Genomic DNA, 20,217 nt, shown 5'->3' on the forward strand with positions numbered 1-20,217 from the left:
TTATATTTGCCACGTAGGTACTTATGTTTTAAGATCGGATGCAAAGGCAAGGAAACAAACAAAATTTTTTAAATTACAAAATGTCTAAGTTTGAATATTAGGGTTTTAGGAATTGAAAAAGAAAAAAAAATTTTCCTATATTTCTCCTTGCACATAGTTTGATTGTTTTCTTTTGGTTCGTGTTTATACAATACTAGCTAACTACAATAAAGGAAATGCCTATTCTCAAAGGTGTTTTTTTAGTCTTCTCTACAACCCTGAGTCTAATAATGACTCCTATGTGTACAGTTAAAAGAGAACAATGTGAGCATGGAATTGTCCATTTGTCTCAGAAAAAATTGAACATGAGCCAGAAAGACCATATTATATATGTAAGTCTCATTAAGCTGTCATTATTTGGAAAGATAGTTTCCCAGACAAATAAACACTCAAATCTCACTCTTGCAGCTCCCACTGAGTAACATATTCAGCTCAAATCTCTCACCCTCATGCATTCTGCTGATTTCAATGAGAATTATGGGTATTTAGAAAAATGAGAATCAGGCAAATTAATTGTAATAAAAAAGAAAAAAAATGCATGTCAACAGTGATTGGACTGCTTTGGAACAAGGAATATCAGTGAAATCCATTCTCTCTTCTTTAACACATTTTGCTACCCAAAGTCAACTTGCTTTTAATTTCAAAGTTTTGTTGGTGCTGGTAGTAAATTATCCCTTTCATATTTCAGGGTTGGGATGTGGGAGTTCTTAATATCAGCATCTCAGCTAACTCCATTAAAGGACCTTAAGCAATTGCTTAAAATAATAACCATTTCCAAATTGTCTTCCATGAGATATAATGAGTATCACTATTAAAATGTACAGTGTTTTTAAAAATCAATATGAGAATAAAAAATCATTGGTGAAAGGATAAAGTAGTTGATAAATATCTAAAAGGGACAGAGAAGAATTATGATAAACTCAACATAACCATGGATCTGTGAGCTAATTGATATGACTACTTTTCTCAATGATATACAACTTAAAATAGGAAGGCAAAAAAAATACTATACTAGGAGGTTTTTTTTTTTCCACATCTGGTTATCTGAGCATGTCAGAAATTAGCAGCAACATCATTTTTCTGTAGGAACCCAAGAATTGTCATTCTATCTATAGAAGAGATGTCAGGCGATGATATGGTTGTGGTTCTTCATAACATCACCACGTTAGAAAAGTGCCCCTAAAATGCTCCCTCCTTCTCTTTCTCTTTCTCCTCCTTTCTCTCACTTTCTCTCTATCTCTCTCTGTCTCTCCCTCTGTCTCTGTCTCTCTCTGTCTCTTTCTCTCTCTGTCTTTGTCTCTGTCTGTCTGTCTGTCTCTCTCACTCTCTCTCTCTCTGTCTGTCTCTCTGTCTCTGTCTCTGTCTCTGTCTCTCTCTCTCTCTCTCTCTCTCTCTCTCTCTCTCTCTCTCTCTCTCTCTCTCTCTCTCTCTTTCTCCCTTTCTCTGCCACACCTATATAGTCATATGCATCCTTCTCAATTCAATTTCCATTTTCTTCTGGTATAATCACTGATATTCACCATCTTTCATTATGTATAATAAAACAAGCTAATGGATAGTATTTCAAAACACCAATGGAGTCATGTTTTATAATGGATCAGTGGTACTTTCTTCACCTGTATAGATAGTCAATCAGTCAACAAGCGTTTAAGTGTCTACTGAGTGCCAGGTATGATACCATACTGCTCACAGTCCATGCATGTCTTCTTAGCTGTGATTATCACCAATACCTTTTATCTATATAAAGGAATTGGGGAATTCCCCCAGTACATGATGGTTAAGGTAATTGTAGGTGGCTCCAAAGTTTTGTGATTGGGGAAAAGCTATGGATTTTCTTCAACCTGATGGCATTACTTACCAGAGAATGATGATCAGATGTGATGTGAATCTTTTCTGTGAAAGGTAGTTCTCAAGGGAAGTGACTTTTTATAATAAAAGGATATTGGGCCACCAGGGCTGGGCAAAGCTGAGAATTAGGCATGAAAACACAGTGCATCATGATGAAGTCATTTAAAACTGAATCTGAAGGGGAAAAACAAAAACAGAATAGAATTAAGTTTTTGTGAAAGAAAGAAAGAAAGAAAGAAAGAAAGAAAGAAAGAAAGAAAGAAAGAAAGAAAGAAAGAAAGAAAGAAAGGGAGGGAGGGAGGGAGGAAGAAACAAAGAAAGAAAGGAAGGAAGGAAGGAAGGAAGGAAGGAAGGAAGGAAGGAAGGAAGGAAGGAAGGAAGGAAGAAAAGGAAAGAAGAAAGGAAGAAAGAAAGGAAGAAAGAAAGAAAAATCTTTGGTCCAGAAATACTAAGTAATCTACAGCTCTTATTTCAATCTTTCTTAGAAAGTTGTTTGGATACAGTTTCATTACAGCTCATTTACAGGCCTGGGAGACAGAAAGATTCACAATTCATGGCTATCTTGAGAAGCAGTCACTAGTCTTTTTGTTTTGATCTGAATCTTGTACATATCAAATACTTAAGAAACCATTGTTGAATGAATGGAGGAATAAATGAACAAACCTGAGGAACACAGAAGCAAGGCTTGAAAACATGAATGTTGGGCTCCCCATGGCTCCCCATAGACTGCCTAACTTGTCACAGTTATTTGTGATCCTTTATGGGGTTTTCTTGACAAAGATACTGGAGTGATTTGCCACTTCCTTCTCTAGCTCATTTTACAGATGAGGAAACTGGGGCAAACGGGGTTAAGTGACTTGCTCACAGTCACACAGTTAGTAAGGATCTGAGGCTGGATTTGAACTCATGAAAATGAGTCTTCCTGATTCCAGACCCGGCATCTAGCTGCCTCAATGATAAGAAGAAATAGTAAGTCATTTCAGTATCTTTACCAAGAAAACCCTAAATGGGATCATGAAGAGTTGGACATGACTGAAATGACTGAGTAACAAGAAAATCTGCTGTTTTGAGGATAAAATTAAATAATTTTAATAAAATTCTTTGAAAACCTTAAAATGCTATGTGAATGTCAGCTAATCATCATTGTTAACATCATTCATCACTGTCATCATCATCAACAATCCATTTTCTAAAAAATGGCTATCTACTTTATTTCCAATACTTTGTTACTACAAAAACTTATGCCACAAATATTTTGGCATATACAGGACCTTTATTTTTGTCATAAACTACTCTGAGGATTTATCCCTGGCAGTAAGATCTGTGAGTCAAAAGTAAAAAAAAAAAAAATTTAGTCATTTCTTTTGCATAATTCCAAAAGGCTTTCTAGAATGATTGGACTAATCCACTTTCCCATCAGTAATGTATCACTGAACCTATCTTTCTACAACTCTTTTAATATCCTTTCCTAATCTCTTATTTGTAAGTTTGAACTGAGTAGTGTTGAGAAGATAAGTAATTACATCTATGTAATTCTCTCTGTTTTTTTCTCTGTGTGTGTGTCTCTCTCTTCCAGTAAAAAAATATATATATATAAATATATATATGTATACATATATATAACATTATATATTATTAATTATATTATAATAATGTTATAATTTTGTATATATGTAATATTTATGTATTACATATATATCTATGATCCATTACTTCTCATCTTTCCTATCCCTTATCTCTTATACGAACTTCTTTTTAACCCCTCACTTATCTTCAAAGCTATTTGGTCAGGTAGTTAATGATTAGAACCCTAAAACTACCCCCTATATTTGATACCCAAGAATTGGAGAAGCAGTGTGGTACTGGTGGGGAAAGTTCTGGATTTACAGTCAGAGAATGTGACTTCAAATTCTACTTTTGTAATTGAATAATTCTTTGACATTGGATGAGTCAGTTAGTCTCCCTAGATCCTAATTTTCTTATTTGTAAAAGAAACAGGTTCAATTAAGTGACCTATAAGGTCTCCTCAATCTCTACATAATTTTGGTGATTCTGATAAAGTTAATTGTCCAAAATGTTGTATTTCCTTCATCCAAATGATTTGGCCACAATTTAGTAAATATAGCATCATTTTACTAATGATTATTGGGTTATTTTTTCAACTATTAGGAAAGCTGGTTGCATAATTCATCAAATATGTGGTCCAAGAAAAGGGTCTAATTGTTAAATTATCTCCATGTCAGTAAGGGTAGTTCTAACATTGACAAATAGAACCTTCCCAAGTAAAAAGAAATAGTTTTTCTGTTTTGTTTTAGGAGCAATTTTCCCCAAATCCATGAAGTATTTATCAAGAACCTGCTGAAGAAACAAAAGATTCAGTTCACCTACAGCTGCTATATAATACATACATATATATACACATATATGTGAATTATATATACATATATGCATACATATGTATGTATGTGTATATACTATGTTTAAATATGAGTGAGAGTCCCAAAAATGTTAGTGCAGTTATAAGCCATCAGAATTTAAAATTGCATTAAGACTTTTGGAACTCCCTGTATATAAAAATGATAACTGAATCCAAGGGAAATAATGGGATCACTGAGAAAATGTGTAAGAGCATCAGGAGAACAATCAAAAGTATTAAGTCTTTATACTTAATAATTATTCAAGTCATAATTTTATTATCTAATCTAGGCCAAGGTTGAAATGATAAAAAAATTATGTAAATCTAGACGATATCTAGACAAAAAGGAAGAATAGAGTTAATATTTAGTATTATTATTATTTATGCATTCAGAATTGTTGTCTGATTTATGAATAAGCTAGTTGCATTGTGTGAATGGAATATAATGGTACTCTCTTTCTCAGTTTAGACATTCAATTTTAAAATATCAAAATATGCAATGAATAAATATTGACACAAAGTTAAAAAACTGACAAAGTATAGCAAAAAAAAATTACAAAAAGCCTCACTTTCATTTTATCAGATTATTTCTTGGGATTTAATAGATGTTTATGCCTGGCATTCAGTAGGTATTGAGTAATTGTATGCTGACTGACTTAATGAATGAATGACAGCCTGGCCCATTCCTTAACCCAGTTCTTCAGCACACTGGGGTATATGTTTGTTATATACAGTTCTTTCTTTTAGAAATAACTCTGGGACATAGCTTTTCCTAAACTATTTACTGCTTATAACACTGGCCCAATACCAAAGCTTTCCCAGAAAAGAATATTGAAATGTTAAATTAGAACAGCTATACTTTATGTAGCATTTTCCTACTTTGGAAGGATGGAATCAGAAACCTAATATTAATGAGAACATTCTATATCTTTTCTTTGGTGGGGAGGGGAGGGGGAGAGGACTAATGATCTATGTAATGATATAAAATAGATTAATTTCTTGACTTCTACATTTTGTTTTTTAAAAGCCAGTAAAATTAAGTTTCCTTAAAAGAACAGTCCCTTCAGAGCAGACCTTAAAAGGAAAGGCACTGTGTTTTATTCAGACAGTAAAAACCTTCCAGATCTCTTCTTAGATAAGGGACTTGCCAATGTAAACAGAAATTTTCTTTTCCGTCAATATTCAGATTATGTAGAGGTCTGTGTTTTGTACCAAGCTGAGAGAATAAGACATACTCATGAATCCATGAAACAATCAAATAAACAGAAATAATAGCTAAGAATATAAACTAACATTTATATAGAAATCTGAGGTTTACAAAGAGCTTTATGTGCATTATTTTATTTGATTCTCACAAGAACCCTCTAAGATAAGTATTGTTATTTATTATACTGGTTTTTATAGATGAGGAAACTGAGGTAGATAAAGATTAACTTAATTGCCCAGGGTCAAATACCTGGCAAGTATGTGAGACAGAATTTGCATTCTCGATTTATTGACTCCTAAGTCCAATAATTTATATCATGCCTCTTAGTTACACTCCCTCCCCAGACACACAAATATACATTCATACATGTGTGTATTTATATATGTATGTGTATATGTGCATGTGAATGTATACATACAAACATAAAGCTTATATGTGTGTGTATACATACACACATACGAAGGCCAAATTAGAGAGGGAAAAGTTGTAGCATTTTTTGAATATGTAACTGAAATGCTTCTGATATCCCACCCACTCTAATACCTCTTCCTGACATGGAGGTCACCTTAAAAGATTCTCAAAAGTCTTGTCAGTGGAGCTGATCTTACAATGCTGGAAAGGCTCTGAGTTCAGACCTGGGGATGAATTGGATGTGCAAGTTCTAGCCTAAGTTCAGCATCAGTTTGTATTTTAAAATAATATATTTTTCAGAGCAACTATGGAAAGCAATATAGTAAGAAAATTACAGAGAAAGTATGATTCTCCTCAATGGTTTGGGGGTGGAAAGAGTACTTTGATGAAATCACAAAATTTTGAAATACTGACCTACATATCTCTGATAATTGAGTTGTCCTGATTAGAATTACTTAAAAGGCTATATGATCGGGGGTGCAACAGGTATGCTTTTTCTATCCTGTAACTTCCCCCTTAACTTGTATGAATAAAGTGTTAAGGCATCCTCCAACTAAAATTAGAAAATGGAATAGGAGAGGGAAATAAAAAGTAGCAAAGATGTTTGGAGTAGTTAAACAATAGCAATAATATCTCATCCTACAAAAATATTGGGAAATTTAATTTTGGAAATGTACTTTAGAACCATAAAGAGCTTTGTAACAAATCTATAATTTTTAGCAAGTAACTTGCATCTACACAATTTAATGTTCTTTGAAAAAAGTATGAACTTACAAGATCATAGAGCTAGAAAGGACCTGAGAAATTATTTACTTTAACCCCCTCATTTTGTAGTTGGTGAAACTGTCTCTAAGAAATTAAATGATTGGTCCAAGGTCACTGAGATAGTAAGTAGAAAAGACACATTTTAACTTAAGTATTTCAGCTCCAAATTCCCAATTTGCCATATTCCTTAATAAGTAGACTACTCTTGGCACAAAGATCTAAGAAGATTAAGTGATCTGAATGAAATAATGTAATAAATTGGTAAGAAAGAGAAGACACAATTTCCTTCTTCTTGAATTGTACAAGGCAACCTCTCAAATCCATGGTTCAAATCTTGGAAGTCAGAGTGATTGAGAGAAGAGGGCACTGAGAAGAGAGAGAGTTCCCTACCGTCCTACTCATCACTGACATTCTGCTCATCACTGACAAATCAGACTGCACTCTAGTGTATATTATAAAGATTTATGATAGATGTATCTAATTATGAAAACGCATACCTGTCACTTCATTCAAAGGTTGCTCAAGGCGTATTGTTTCTAGGAAATGTTCTAAAATTTTCTCAGGAGTCCCTGACATCACAGTGTACCTGGAGAAGGAGAAAAAAAGTGGTTCACTTTTTCCAAAGCAGAAAAAAGGGTTGTATGATAATAAAATATTATCATAGCATAATATACATATTTCATAGCGTGTAGGTTTATATACTATATATATTATATATTTAACATATGTAGTATATTTGGTATACATAGATACACTAAATTGGAGATAATCAACATTCACATATATATGCATTTACACATATATTATGTATACATATATGTGTACATAATTGTTTGCATGTTGTTCCCCATCAGACTGTAATCTCCTTAACAACAGGCAGTGTCATGCTTTCTTTGTATCCCTATCACTTAACACAATGCCTGATATCCCCTAGGCATTTAGTAAATGCTTTACTTACCTTGCCAATTACCTGCCTAATAGTGTGGTCAAAAGACCTGCCCAACCAAGAGCACACCCTCTAAGTGGTGGATCTGTCTACAGAGACACCTGATCAGGACCTCACTGAAGGAGCTCAGTGGGTACTGTAATGAACTTCAAAGTATATTAAGGCCCCAAAGTGTCATTAGTTGGCTTGGGGAAAACAGCTAATAGCTAACAATAGTTAATTAGTGTCATTTGCACAGGACTGATAGGAAATTAGATTTTTAGGATTTGATCTTTGAAGAGAGCTTGATGGACTTCATTATATGAATGTAAATATGTAATATATATATATATGTACACACATCTTTATATAAATGTGGGCATATATAATCTATAGGGTATACACATATGTGTATATATATGCATATATACATATGTATCTGTCCATCTATCTGTACAGTAGTCTCACATCCAAGGATGAGAAAGTAGAGCAGGAAAAATAGCATTCTATTTCCCTAGTGATCCAGACTTTCTTTTACTTCTCTTCCATCTTATTCATGACTCATCCTCTCATTTTCCAATTATTCTGGGCATCCCCTTCCCTTCCCTGCCAAAATACTATTCTTAGCCTTCATTCTTTCATCAAAAATGGGAGGGAAATTTAGGTTTGAATTTTGGCTTAGATATTCATGACTTGTATTACTTTTGGGAAATAATATAATTACTCTGTTATATGTCCTCATTTATAGAATGACAGGTTTGGATTAGATGACCTTAAGTAAATGTAACTGAAGTCAAGGCTTTTTTTTCTCAAGGATGCATTTTTAAGGGGAGTTAGATAGCAAAATTATAACCTACTTTTAATGTATGGACTTGAATAATGATTCACTTCTCTGATAAACAAGTTGGAGAATTATGGTGTATGATCATAGAATTAGATTTTGAAAAATCTTCAAGCTTATTTAGTCCAATCTCTTTATTCTGCAGGTGAGGAACTGAATTACAGAGAGATTAAGTCAGGATATAGAACTGGATGTCGAGGATAATGTGATGTACTTTGGAAAGCTCATTATTTGTGTATTTAGAGAAAAAATTATTAACATAACCAATAAAGGGATCCTTAAACATGGAAAAAATGTTGCCTTCTTGGGGTACCATAAGCTCTTAGGGTCTCATATTATTGTGTGAAAGCTGCCAACATGGCTTAATATCTACATATGGAGTTACTCCTCAAGTAAAGACAAACAGTGGTGATCTAGGAGGAGTAGGACAAGATATATGTGGACCCAAGGTTTAAAAATTGTATCTTTTGGATTTTAACTACACCAGAGACCTTGAGACTTCATGGTATCTCCTATAACTTGACTTATAAAATAAATAGTTATATGCTTCAGAGAATAGAATTTTCTCTCTCTAACATTATATACATTTATAAAAAGTTTAATGGTTAAGATTTCTCTGAGCCATCAGAATTATTATCAAAGAATACACTAGGATGTAAAAATATCTTGGATAGTTGGTTCAATTTTATTTTTAGGACTGGAGGAAATCACTGGCAGGAGCCCCAACACTGCAACTAGAAAATGTCTTTTCACTTTTTCACTCCTCTGGGAGGTCACGACTTATTCAACGACTATATGTGAGGGAAGGACTTCTTGAAAACAAAGAAGGCATAGGTCATAAAATGTTCTGACACTTAGTTGGATCCATTATCTCAGAAGATTTGTGTGTTCTCTCTGATAGACCCCTATGAATCTTCTCAATTTACATGATTCTAGATCTTTATATTCCCATAAATCCTCCAAAAGGGGTTGCCCAATGTTCTGGATTAGTCCTTTCTCAAGATCTCTGAATGATGTATGGGTACCAGTGAAACACTTGGCCTGCCTTTCAGTCATCTTGTGCTCTTGCCACATGGCTGGCTCTTCCTTCTCAGCCATCTTTCTGATGAGTGTCCTTCACCCCACTTCTCTTGAACAGTTCTTCATTTGTAAAGTATTATAATCTGTTCGTAGCCATCATGTACCTCTTGATTGCCCTTTGGGTAGGTCTCAGATTTTAATTTTTTGGAGATAGGGGAATCCTGAAGTCATACAGAATCATCATATAGAATCACTGGAAGAATACTAGTAGTTATAAGATGGGCCTTTGTTTCTTGAGGAAGTTTGAGATTATTAAAAAGATAAGGCTAAGGCCTGGGACTGAGACTTCACTAATATAAGAAATTTTTGGCAGAAGAAATGTCCTTTGTAAATAAAAGTTGGCACCTTCTCTGTAATTTATACAGACACCCTAGAATTCTGAGAGCTTAAATTATTTGCTCAGCATTACACAGTCAGTTTGTGTTACAGAAGGATCTTCCTGGCCTGGAGACTTGCTTTCCCTACTAAGACAAACAAAGTTAAATGACTCAGACAGGATCACATAATCAGTAAGTATCTGAGGACATATTTGAACTCATACAGATGAGTCTTTATGACTCCAGGCCTGGTATGTTCTATCTATTGTGCCACCTAGCTACCTTTATTCTACTGTACAATTTCTCAAAGGTAACTCAGGCTGCTGTCCTCCTGGGCTCATATATGTGACACTGTCTATTATATAGATACTGATGGAATAGCTCTATCAGCTATCCACCCAAATGAATATCATTATGGATGACAAGAAATCTTTATTCATTTGATTTTTCCCTATGTACATGGTTATAACTTTTAAAAAAAATTACTATGAACCTCTTGAAGAATCTTAATTCAATGAATGAATTGAAGAATACTTAATTCAATGTAATCCACAAATAGGAAGACATAGAACATCCTATCATCTTTTTTTATTAATTTTATAATTATAACTTTTTTGGCAGTACATATGCATAGGTAATTTTTTTTTACAACATTATCCCTTGTACTCCCTTCTGTTCCGAGTTTTTCCCCTCCTTCCCTCCACCCCCTCCCCTAGATGGCAGGCATTCCCATACATATTAAATATGTTAAGTATATCCTAGGTACAATATATATGTGCAGAACCTAATTTTGTTGTTGTTGTTATTGTTGCAAACGAAGAATTGGATTTGAAAGGTAAAAATAATCTGGGGAGAAAAACAAAAAATGCAAACAGTTTACACTCATTTCCCAGTGTTCCTTTTCTGGGTATAGCTGATTTTGTCCATCATTGATCAATTGGAATTGGATTAGCTCTTCTCTGAACATCCTATCATCTGAGAAATACATCTTCCATTTGGATTCTGTGATAAACATCTTCTACCAATGACAGTTGTAGATGTCTTTAGTGAGTGTTGTATCCCTGCTTTATGACTTGTTTGATATTTATAACCAGTGGATTATCAAAATTATTTCTGATGTTAGATACTTCAAAGAATCTTGTATGATTTTGATATATGCTTGAATTTTCTTTTGAGGAGAGCCTAAAATCAAATGCATTTTTATAGTCATTAAGAAATAAACAGTACATCTTATATTCATTACAACTCTCAGTGACTATAAAACTACTGCTGCTACAGAACATTATCTGTCAAGGATTAGCTTGATCTACATATATTTTCCTAAAAAATTTCAGAGATGACAAAGGAGGCAAATGGTTGAGTAATTATTAATCTTCTCTTGATAACTTTTTTAGGTGATAGCAAAAAAGGTCAGATTTTGACCTTTGCTAGTCTCCTCTCTTTTAAATACTTTTTAGAATCATTACCTAACAATCAAAAAATCTTGTCATCTTCAGCACAGACCTCTTGCTATATATTTGGTCTAGTCCAGCCATTTTTCTTATTTTTCTTTTCTTTATTGCCATTTCATGAAGTCTATCAGGGACTGTTGTGTTAGAGTCCAAATGTGGTGGCTCCACTGGAATTGATGGAGAAAAGGGCTTGTTATAAAATCTTTACATATCTTTTCTATATTTCATTCATTTGTGGTTCTTCTTCCAGTCTTTTGTTTCACTGTCAAGGAGGTACATCAGCTAAGTTTATTCTCATCAAGATTCTTTGGATTTTTTTACTCCATTTCCCCTTGCTATTTTATGAAACAGTACTATTGATAAAAGTTGCCGGTCTAGTCTAATTTGGTGTTCTTGGTAGAAATATCTCTCTGTTTACAAGGAAATAGAGTTAAATTCCTTCAGCTTCCTTTTTTTGGCAATTGATTACATTGTTAAACTTGGCTAGGAAACATAATAGTGGTGCCCATGTCTTTTCTTTTATCCATTTCCCATTCTGAGAGCATCAAAAGATAGTTTAAATGAGTCAGGTGGAAGTTGACTCAAGTATATACCATAGCTTCTCATTTTTATTCTTTGAGTTTTATATGGATTTTTATTTTTGTTTTAACATGCTGGTACTTTAACTATAGTGATGTCCATAATTTAGAAATAATTCCTATGCTACTCCTAACACTTAAAAAAATAAATTTATATTGGCATTTTTACATCCTAGTAATGCTATTATAATGGCTTGCATGTGTTAGAGAGGACTGGAAGATATATATTTGTTTGTTTGTTTGTTTGTTTTAGAGTTTATTTATGTTTTTTTTTCAGAACCTGAATTTCCTAGTTTTAGTCCTTGTTCTTCTGCAGGACCTTAAAGAAACTTTTACCTCATTAAGCTTCTATTTCCTCAACTTACAAATGAAGAGATAACACTAGATGAACTTGAAAGTTTCTTCTCTAGGCTTGCTGTGACTCTATGATCCCTATTTGGTCATCTTGCTATGAAAATTTTTACAATTCATCTCTCTGCCATGTCAGGATTTGGTCCTATTTCTCCTGGTTTTTGCATGAATTTGCTTTCATTCAAAAATTAAATTGTAATCTCCATATTAAAATATTTTATTTCAATTTTGGAGCAATAGTTTAAGATTCTCTATAAATAAGTTTACAGAGACTACTAAGGAAGCCAAACATGTCCTATAATCCCAGAAAGCAAACATTTGATAGACATCTTGTGTAGGAAGATGCAGATAAAAGCAGAATTAAAACATTATTTTTAAAAGACTCTGAGTCAGATAGAAGGTCAGAGGAATAAGAATCAAATGCAGTTTTGAATTTAACAGGCAGTGGGTGTTGATAAAAATCACTGACACCTACTGTCCTATGTTCAGCACTCTAAATTCTAAATACTGAATTCTAATTCTAGCCATCCATTCTGTTGCTTCTTTGCATTCTCGAATTTCTGAGTCTAACCTCATTTTTTCAAAGATACCCCTCTAAAGTATTGCAAAATGTAAAAAATGTAGTGTAAGCAATATTCTTTAAAGAATGATTTCAAATAGCACAAGACCTCATACATAGAGAAAAATGGGTATATTATGATTTACAAGATGTGGATTTAGTCTATAGTAAAAATGTATGTACACATACATGTACACACACATGTTGGTAAAAAGAAAAGCAATATGGCCCATCACTCTTCCACTGAGGGGAATATGCTATTATAGAAATGATGTCACCATGTGCATTGCCTGGCAACTGCCAAGTTGGATAAAACATACTTTTGCTGAGGTTGTGAGTTTCCTTGATTGGAAGTTCTGTTTCCTGCTGGAACCTTTTCCAAAACCAAGACATCTTGGTCATGTTCTTTAAGTCTGACTGTGTTCGCCTCAACGTCCTAGAAATACAAATCACAGAAATAACAATGCTTCCATTTAATTAGAAAATGACAAAAACAATTGAAACACTTCAGACACACCATTGGGGCTTGTGAGAATCCTAATTATAAGAGCTGAAAGGGACCTTAGGTTATATCTAGTCCAATCTCTTTTTTACAAATGAGGAAACTGAAGCCTTGAGAAGTTACAGGATTTGCCAAGAGTTACACGGGTAGTAAATGACTGAGTCAGAATTGGAAACTAGGGCTTCTAATGCCAATCAATCTGTAAACTCGCTGGCTGATGGGTGATGAGCTGACATTGAGAGTGTTGTTGTTATGGTCCAGTCATTTATAGTAGTATTGTGAAGACCCCATTGGGGTTTTCTTGATAGAGATACTGAAGTGGTTTGCCATTTTCTTCTCCAGATCATTTTACAGATGAGGAACCTGAGGCAAACAGGGATAAGTGATTTGCCAGGTTCACATATCTAGGAAGTGTCTGAGGTCAGATTTAAACTCAGGGAGATGAATCTTTCCAACTCCAGGACCAGTTCTCTATCTGCTGTGCCATCTAGCTGTCCCACATTGAGAGTATCCGCAGATAAACTGATTTTTAGAACTAGTTAAACATTGATTATCCTTATCCCTTATCCTACCACTCCCATTTCAGCATCATAATTGTAGAAATAGAAAAAAAGACACATAAGGCTAAAGAGCATTTTGAATTTTTAAAATCGATGTCTTGGGCATCTATTGGCCAATAAATGCATTATTTAGTGGCCAAATTGCTGATGCAGAGATCATTGATGGGCATTTATTGGGCAGCAGACAATGACTGTCAGTGTGCTAAGCCTTCCATAGCTTGTGTTCTTAGGATTGTCTCCATATAATGATGAGGCACTGTATTAGAGTAAGTCTTCAGTGGAGACTCACATTCAACAAACTTGATATAAATAATAAATCAAGTTCTGATTTGTAGCCTTTGCTATTTCAGATTTTAAAATGTTCATATTGAAAATTGAACCATCAACTCTCTCATTCTAGTATACTTCCTACTATATGTACTACTTCTTATTATCTGAAGATTTCATTTTTGTTACCCTCTCATAGTTTTAGAAATCTAGAATTGAAAGGGCCCTTAGTGGTCTCATGTATAATATGTAGGTTTACATATACGTATGTAAACTTACATATAAATACACACACACAAACACACACACATATATATATAATATGTATAATAATTTTTATACAGGAATTTTTTTTCATATTTGCATGAATCAAATACCCTGCATTGGGTACCTTATTTTAAAGGTAAAGGTTTTAAAGGTAAGTGTGGCCAAACAGGTTAAGTTACTTGCCCATACTACTTCACATGTAGTATTTTAAAGGGCAGAGGCTTTTAATCCTGGTTACTTAAGGCTTAGTGATTTGGAGATCTTTCCATAATTCTATTTTTACCTTTCTAAATTTGCCCTCTCTCTCTTTTTCAAAATGTGATTGAATTCGTTGATAGAGACATGTTCTCAGAGTTCTTATTTCTCAAAGTATGATCATCTAGATTCAAAACATACATGTGTTTTTTGGGGGGAAGGAATTCCTCATAACTAAACAAAGATAGAATTTCCCACTGTCAGGGGCCTGCTCCTCACTTACCCTTAGGATACGATTGAAGTCTTCTTTGTCCACTCTTAAGAAATGGCAATTATCTTCTCTTAAAACAATGGAGGCAGCTCTTGGAGCATCATTGACCAGGGCTAGCTTCCCAAAGTCGTCTCCCTCATGGAGGGTGCACACCACTCCCTAAACACAATGGAAGATTCTAAGGGAACTGTTAGAGCAGGAAAACTCCCCCCCCATCCCCATCCCCTCAGAGCCTCATTAGTCCATCTGGTGCTCAAACCACAAGAATATCCATTTTGCTGGGTTCTACCTGTCTCAGGGTCCTTGAGGGAGAGTGTCATAACAATTCAGTTTCATTTTCCTTTCTACACTGTTTTGGATTAGCTTCCTCCAACAGATAAAAAAACACATTGAGTTATATTCACATGGTCTAGGACTTACCTTAAGAAATTCATACACTATAATCAACAGGGAGGAGAACACCAGAAAAGATAATACCATACAGCACTATGATAAAGTGGAATCATTTCTATAAGAGAAACTATATTCTCCTTATTAAATCAGATAACAGTGTTGTTGCAAGCTCAATGCTAGTACTTTAGTGTTAATTCTTACAATTACAGCAGCAAATGGAGCATATTAAGGTTTCAAAAAAAGGGGGGAAAATACCTTGCCATAAATGACTACATTCACTGATCCTTTTAGGATAATATACCAGGAGGTACCTTCTTCACCCTGGTTAAACACTGCAAAAAAAAAGGAGAAAAGAAGGAAAAGATATAATAATAATAATAGAAGTACATCAAAATAAATTGAGGCTTATCCAATTATAATTTTAAAAAATCAACACCCTAACATTATATATTAGTTCCAGAAGGGAAAAAAAAGCAATACTAGAAAACTTTAAGCTATTCAGGTATATTAAAATAAAATGTTTCTATAATGCTTGGACTTCTACTAACATCCTATTCTGGAACCTCATTTTGGTATGGGGAGATCATAAATTCTTAAATACTATTCTAGACATTTTTCACCTTAATAACTACTTATCTAGAATAAGGCTTAGCTAATTATGGCATGAGGGCCAAATTCTGCCTCTCTGTGTTTCTATACATCTAGCTAAGAATGAAAATGAAAAAAAAAACTTTATTTAAACATATATTAGCTAGACAAAAACTGTCAATGGACCAAAATTTTCCTGAAGACCATGATTTGCCTATTCTTTTTCTAGAAGGATATCCACCTAGAAAGTTTTATCCAAGCTGGAAGTGCTTCAACTATAGACCACCAAGTGTGGCAGGAGAGCCAGTCTACCTGTTTGGAGAAGCTCATCATTAGGAGATTGGCCAGCAGATCATGTTAAAGTTATAAAGGTATAAATGCTTTCATGTAACAGGATATCACGGTGTAGAATGATTGCAACTGACATTGGTAGAAAGGAATATTTACAGCCATGAAATACAGCCTTTATGTGCTGAATTATAATACATATGAAGGGTAGAAAAAATTTTCTCCATTTTTTCTGCCCTTTATTTATCTTTTTATCTATTATTCATCATGTATTTATTCATTATTTTATTTTTTATTAAATTTCCTTAATTTATTTTTTATTAAATGTCAGTTTACCAGTAATCTATCATTTTCCAAAAGATACTAGTTTTCTGTAAGGCAGGAAAAATCAGTATATCTCCAAAGAACTTTTTAAATGTACAGTTTTAAAGAAAATGTAAACCTGCTATTATTATCTCTGTTTTATAGATGACAGAACTGAGGCACACAAGGAGTAAGTGATTTAACTGCAGTCAGAGAGCTAGTAATTGACCCAAATCAAATTTTAATTCAATTTTTCCTGACTCTACTGGCATTAGATTTGAGTTCAAAACCTGATCACAGCTATATAAATCTGAGAAAATCACTTAATATCCCTTGTTTCCAGTTTCCTTATTTGGAAAATAAGAGGTTTAGATCACATGTCTAAGGACTTGTTGAGCTTCAATTTTTATGACTCAAAAGCTCATGTATATATTCATATTTATAAAATATAAAGTTTTAGAACAGTTTGAATCTTAACTGACCTAAGACTTTTGGGCTGCTCTGTCTAATACTTTCAGGCTTATAATGTGCATTCCTCAAATTATCCTTGAAGTTCAGTAATATGACTATTATCTCTACAGCACAATTGTGGCATAGAGAACTTAAAGGATGCAAATATATGGAGGAGAGGAGTTGTATGTGATTTCAAATAGAGAACTATGGAGTCACAAAAATATTAGAAGTAGAAAGAAGTTTATGCCTTTAAAAACATTATTCTGAGAAGTGGTCTTTAGCCTTCCTCAGACTAGCTAATGAATTTTCGCATAAAAAGAAAGGGTTAAAAAAGGTTAAAAACCCCTTCCATTGTGAATAAAATTCCAGTCTCAAATCCAGGATAACCTGGGTATAAATACCACCCATGATACATATTCCTAGCTATGTGACCCTGTACAAGTCACTTGACCCTGTTTGCCTCATTCCTCATCTGTAAAAGTGAGCTAGAGAAGGTAATGGCACACTACTCCAACATCTTTGCCAAGAAAACTCCAAACAGGATCCCTGAGAGTCTTACACAACTGAACAGCCACAATAAAAGAATCACTGAGATGACTTGCCCAATCCTCCCCCATGCTTCAGACATCATTCACAATTTCTGTAGCCAATCTGGATAGGAAGTGAGAGTATGTTGTAGGCCAAATGCTTTAGCATCTTCATTATTCAAGCTGAGAGCCAGAAATAGGAAAAGCTCCCTGTACCACTCCTCCCTTCTTCCCCAAATGGCCACTGGACTCCACTGCCAGTTCAGTCTCACAGACGTGGGCTTTAGAATCTCTAACTAGTCAGCACCTTCAATGAGGGATTCTCACTTACATACAGTCCCTCCTTTGGCGTGGGATTCAAAGATGAGAACCCCGGCTAACTCTCTTTTTACCTAAAAGAAAGAAAGGAGAAAATTCAGAAAAGGCAGGCTAATTTTAATTATTTAGGCTTTTCTCTGTGAGGCTCATCTTAAGCTTTCTTGGTCCAATGACTGCTTTCATCCTGTACTCTACTGCATGCTTCTTCAGGGCAAATTTTCCTTTCCTTTCCTTAAACTCTTACAAGAGCCATTTTAAAAGCCAGTCAACTATCATTTATTAAGCTATTACTGTGGGCCAAGACCTGTTCTGAGTTCTGATTTCCAGAGTTTTATATTTCATGAAAGCAAGTTGAAAGACAAGTCTCCGACTTCATGAAGCTTACATTTTTTTTAATAATCAAGTTTTTGAGTACTTTGGACTTTACCAGACTATATTTACTCTCTCATGGCATTATTCTTAGTGCTGAATTTCTATTTCTTCAACTTGAATTGAACTATTCTATTTATTTGTAATTTTTCTGTACATACTTATATATGTATTTGTCACCTTACCTTTCAGAATGTAAGATAAATTTCTTGAGAAATTTGTCATTTATGTATCCCCAGCATATAGCCCAGAGCTTGTCACACAATAAGCATTATGCTTGTTCATTTATTGACCAATTCCTTGTATTAGCATGCACTGCTTTTGTAAATCAAGTAGGAACAGTTGTAGCAATGAAATATTAATATTATGATTTTTAAAAAGTCTTGGGCAGCAAAGGGCACATACATCATCCTCTAATCAATTCTGTTGACTCAAGAATCTTACTGACTTGAAAAGGCAACTTACTGTAGTAGAAAGATGTGATAAGGCCTTAATGTGAATCAGTTCTTCATAGATAATCTCGAGATCATCTACAGTCCTCTGTCCTGGTCTGCAAGGGAAAAACATAAAAAAGAGAGGAAGGGAAAGAACACATTAAAAAAATCTGAGTGGACTGAAATATGCTGTTTTGTAAATAGATTTACAAGCCAGTAAAGTGGATGGGAATTTCTTTTCATTAAATTGAAATCAACAGAGAGAGATTTATGTAATTACAATTCCTAAAGGAACTGTTGAAGTAAATATGTTTTGTTGGTGGAAGGAAATGAAATAAATCAAATAGAAAAAAAATTCAGCCTCTTCCTTTGTCTTAAAAACAAAAACAAAAACAAAAACAAACAAAAAAAAGAAAACCACTCAGGACCATAAACCATAGATTTAAAGCTGGAAGTCATATGAGAGGCCATCACTTGCTGTGCCCTCATTTCCCAGTGAAGGAAATTGAGGTACTCAGAGGTGAGTCAGTGTCCAAGGTTACATTGCTACTAAGTGTTTGAGAAATGGGATTTGAATGCAGGACTTCCTGACACAAGGTCTGGTACCTTATTTGTTTTCCCATGCTATCTTTCATATTCAGCATGGAAAGCCACTTTCCACATGACAAGTTGATTACTTCAAGATGTAAAAATAATTTCTTTATCAACAAAAACCTGAAGAAGCACACAAAAGGTAATTGAGATAATCAACTAGAGTTGCATTTGTTCAACCTTGATTCCTTAAGATCCTTTGTTAATCTTTCAGGATAATAATAAAAAAAGGTTAATAATAAAAATAATGGTGATCATTATTTGATTTAAAGGATCAAAATCTTTGTGAAAACCTCCCATATCCCTTACTTCTGAGAAGAGGAACTCTAGAATTATTCAGAGGGGAGGAGAAAGAAGTGATTGGGAGATTCTAGGAGAAATGAACAAGGAGTAATAATGATTTGAGAAGGAAGATAGAATGAGCCAATATTTGTAAAATATTTTGCAAACCTTAAAATGCTATATAATTGATAGCTATAGTTATTATTATTAAATTTATTTTCTTTTCATTTGAAGATGCATTTCTTTTTATATCTCTGAATTTGGTTTATCTTAAGGATGATAGTGAATACAATGGAATATTATAGTATTATAAGAAATGATGAACATGAAGAATTCAAAGAAATATAGGAAGACTAATATGAATTGATGCAGAGTAGAGTGAGCTGAACCAGGAGAACAATATAATTACATAATAAATGCCATGACCAACATTGAATCCAAAGGCCAGATTAACTATAAATGTCAACTGTAACAAAAATTCTGTTGCTGTTTCACTTGTTTTAGTCTGACTGCTGCTATAATATAAAAAAAAACATAAAGATGGTAATAAAATGTTTTTGAAGTCTTTATATGACTAAAGGTGAATTAATACATCTTATAATTTTTATACTTAAATTAGATTTTTAACATATTTTATATAGATTTTTAAAGATAGACTGTTATGGACATGTTGACGGAGATTGAGAATTATGTAGGCAAGAGTGCATTTTAGCTCTCTTCATTTTTTCAATGGTTTCGATGTAACCCCAAAGCTACCATACTAAAATTTAACTGGATTTGCATTTCATAGTTCATTCTCCATAAAGTGATCAAAGACTTAA

At 33.8% G+C, this 20,217-nt stretch overlaps 1 protein-coding gene across 15 annotated transcripts in view; it reads right to left on the minus strand.

Moving 5' to 3' along the window:
* RAPGEF4 (Rap guanine nucleotide exchange factor 4) overlaps positions 1-20,217 on the minus strand; it is a 336,971-nt gene that overhangs the window by 68,821 nt on the left and 247,933 nt on the right. For all 15 annotated transcript variants that reach the window (XM_074303100.1, XM_074303098.1, XM_074303099.1 and 12 more), the window contains 7 exons: positions 18,555-18,639; positions 17,734-17,794; positions 15,499-15,575; positions 14,863-15,009; positions 13,109-13,224; positions 7,184-7,272; positions 1,983-2,061 (listed from right to left, as the gene is read on the minus strand). In XM_074303100.1, the coding sequence (XP_074159201.1) occupies positions 1,983-2,061; positions 7,184-7,272; positions 13,109-13,224; positions 14,863-15,009; positions 15,499-15,575; positions 17,734-17,794; positions 18,555-18,639 (654 nt within the window). The remainder of the gene's footprint in view (positions 1-1,982; positions 2,062-7,183; positions 7,273-13,108; positions 13,225-14,862; positions 15,010-15,498; positions 15,576-17,733; positions 17,795-18,554; positions 18,640-20,217) is intronic.

The sequence above is a fragment of the Sminthopsis crassicaudata genome, chromosome 3 (genome assembly GCF_048593235.1).
Source record: "Sminthopsis crassicaudata isolate SCR6 chromosome 3, ASM4859323v1, whole genome shotgun sequence".
NCBI classification, from domain to species: domain Eukaryota; kingdom Metazoa; phylum Chordata; class Mammalia; order Dasyuromorphia; family Dasyuridae; genus Sminthopsis; species Sminthopsis crassicaudata.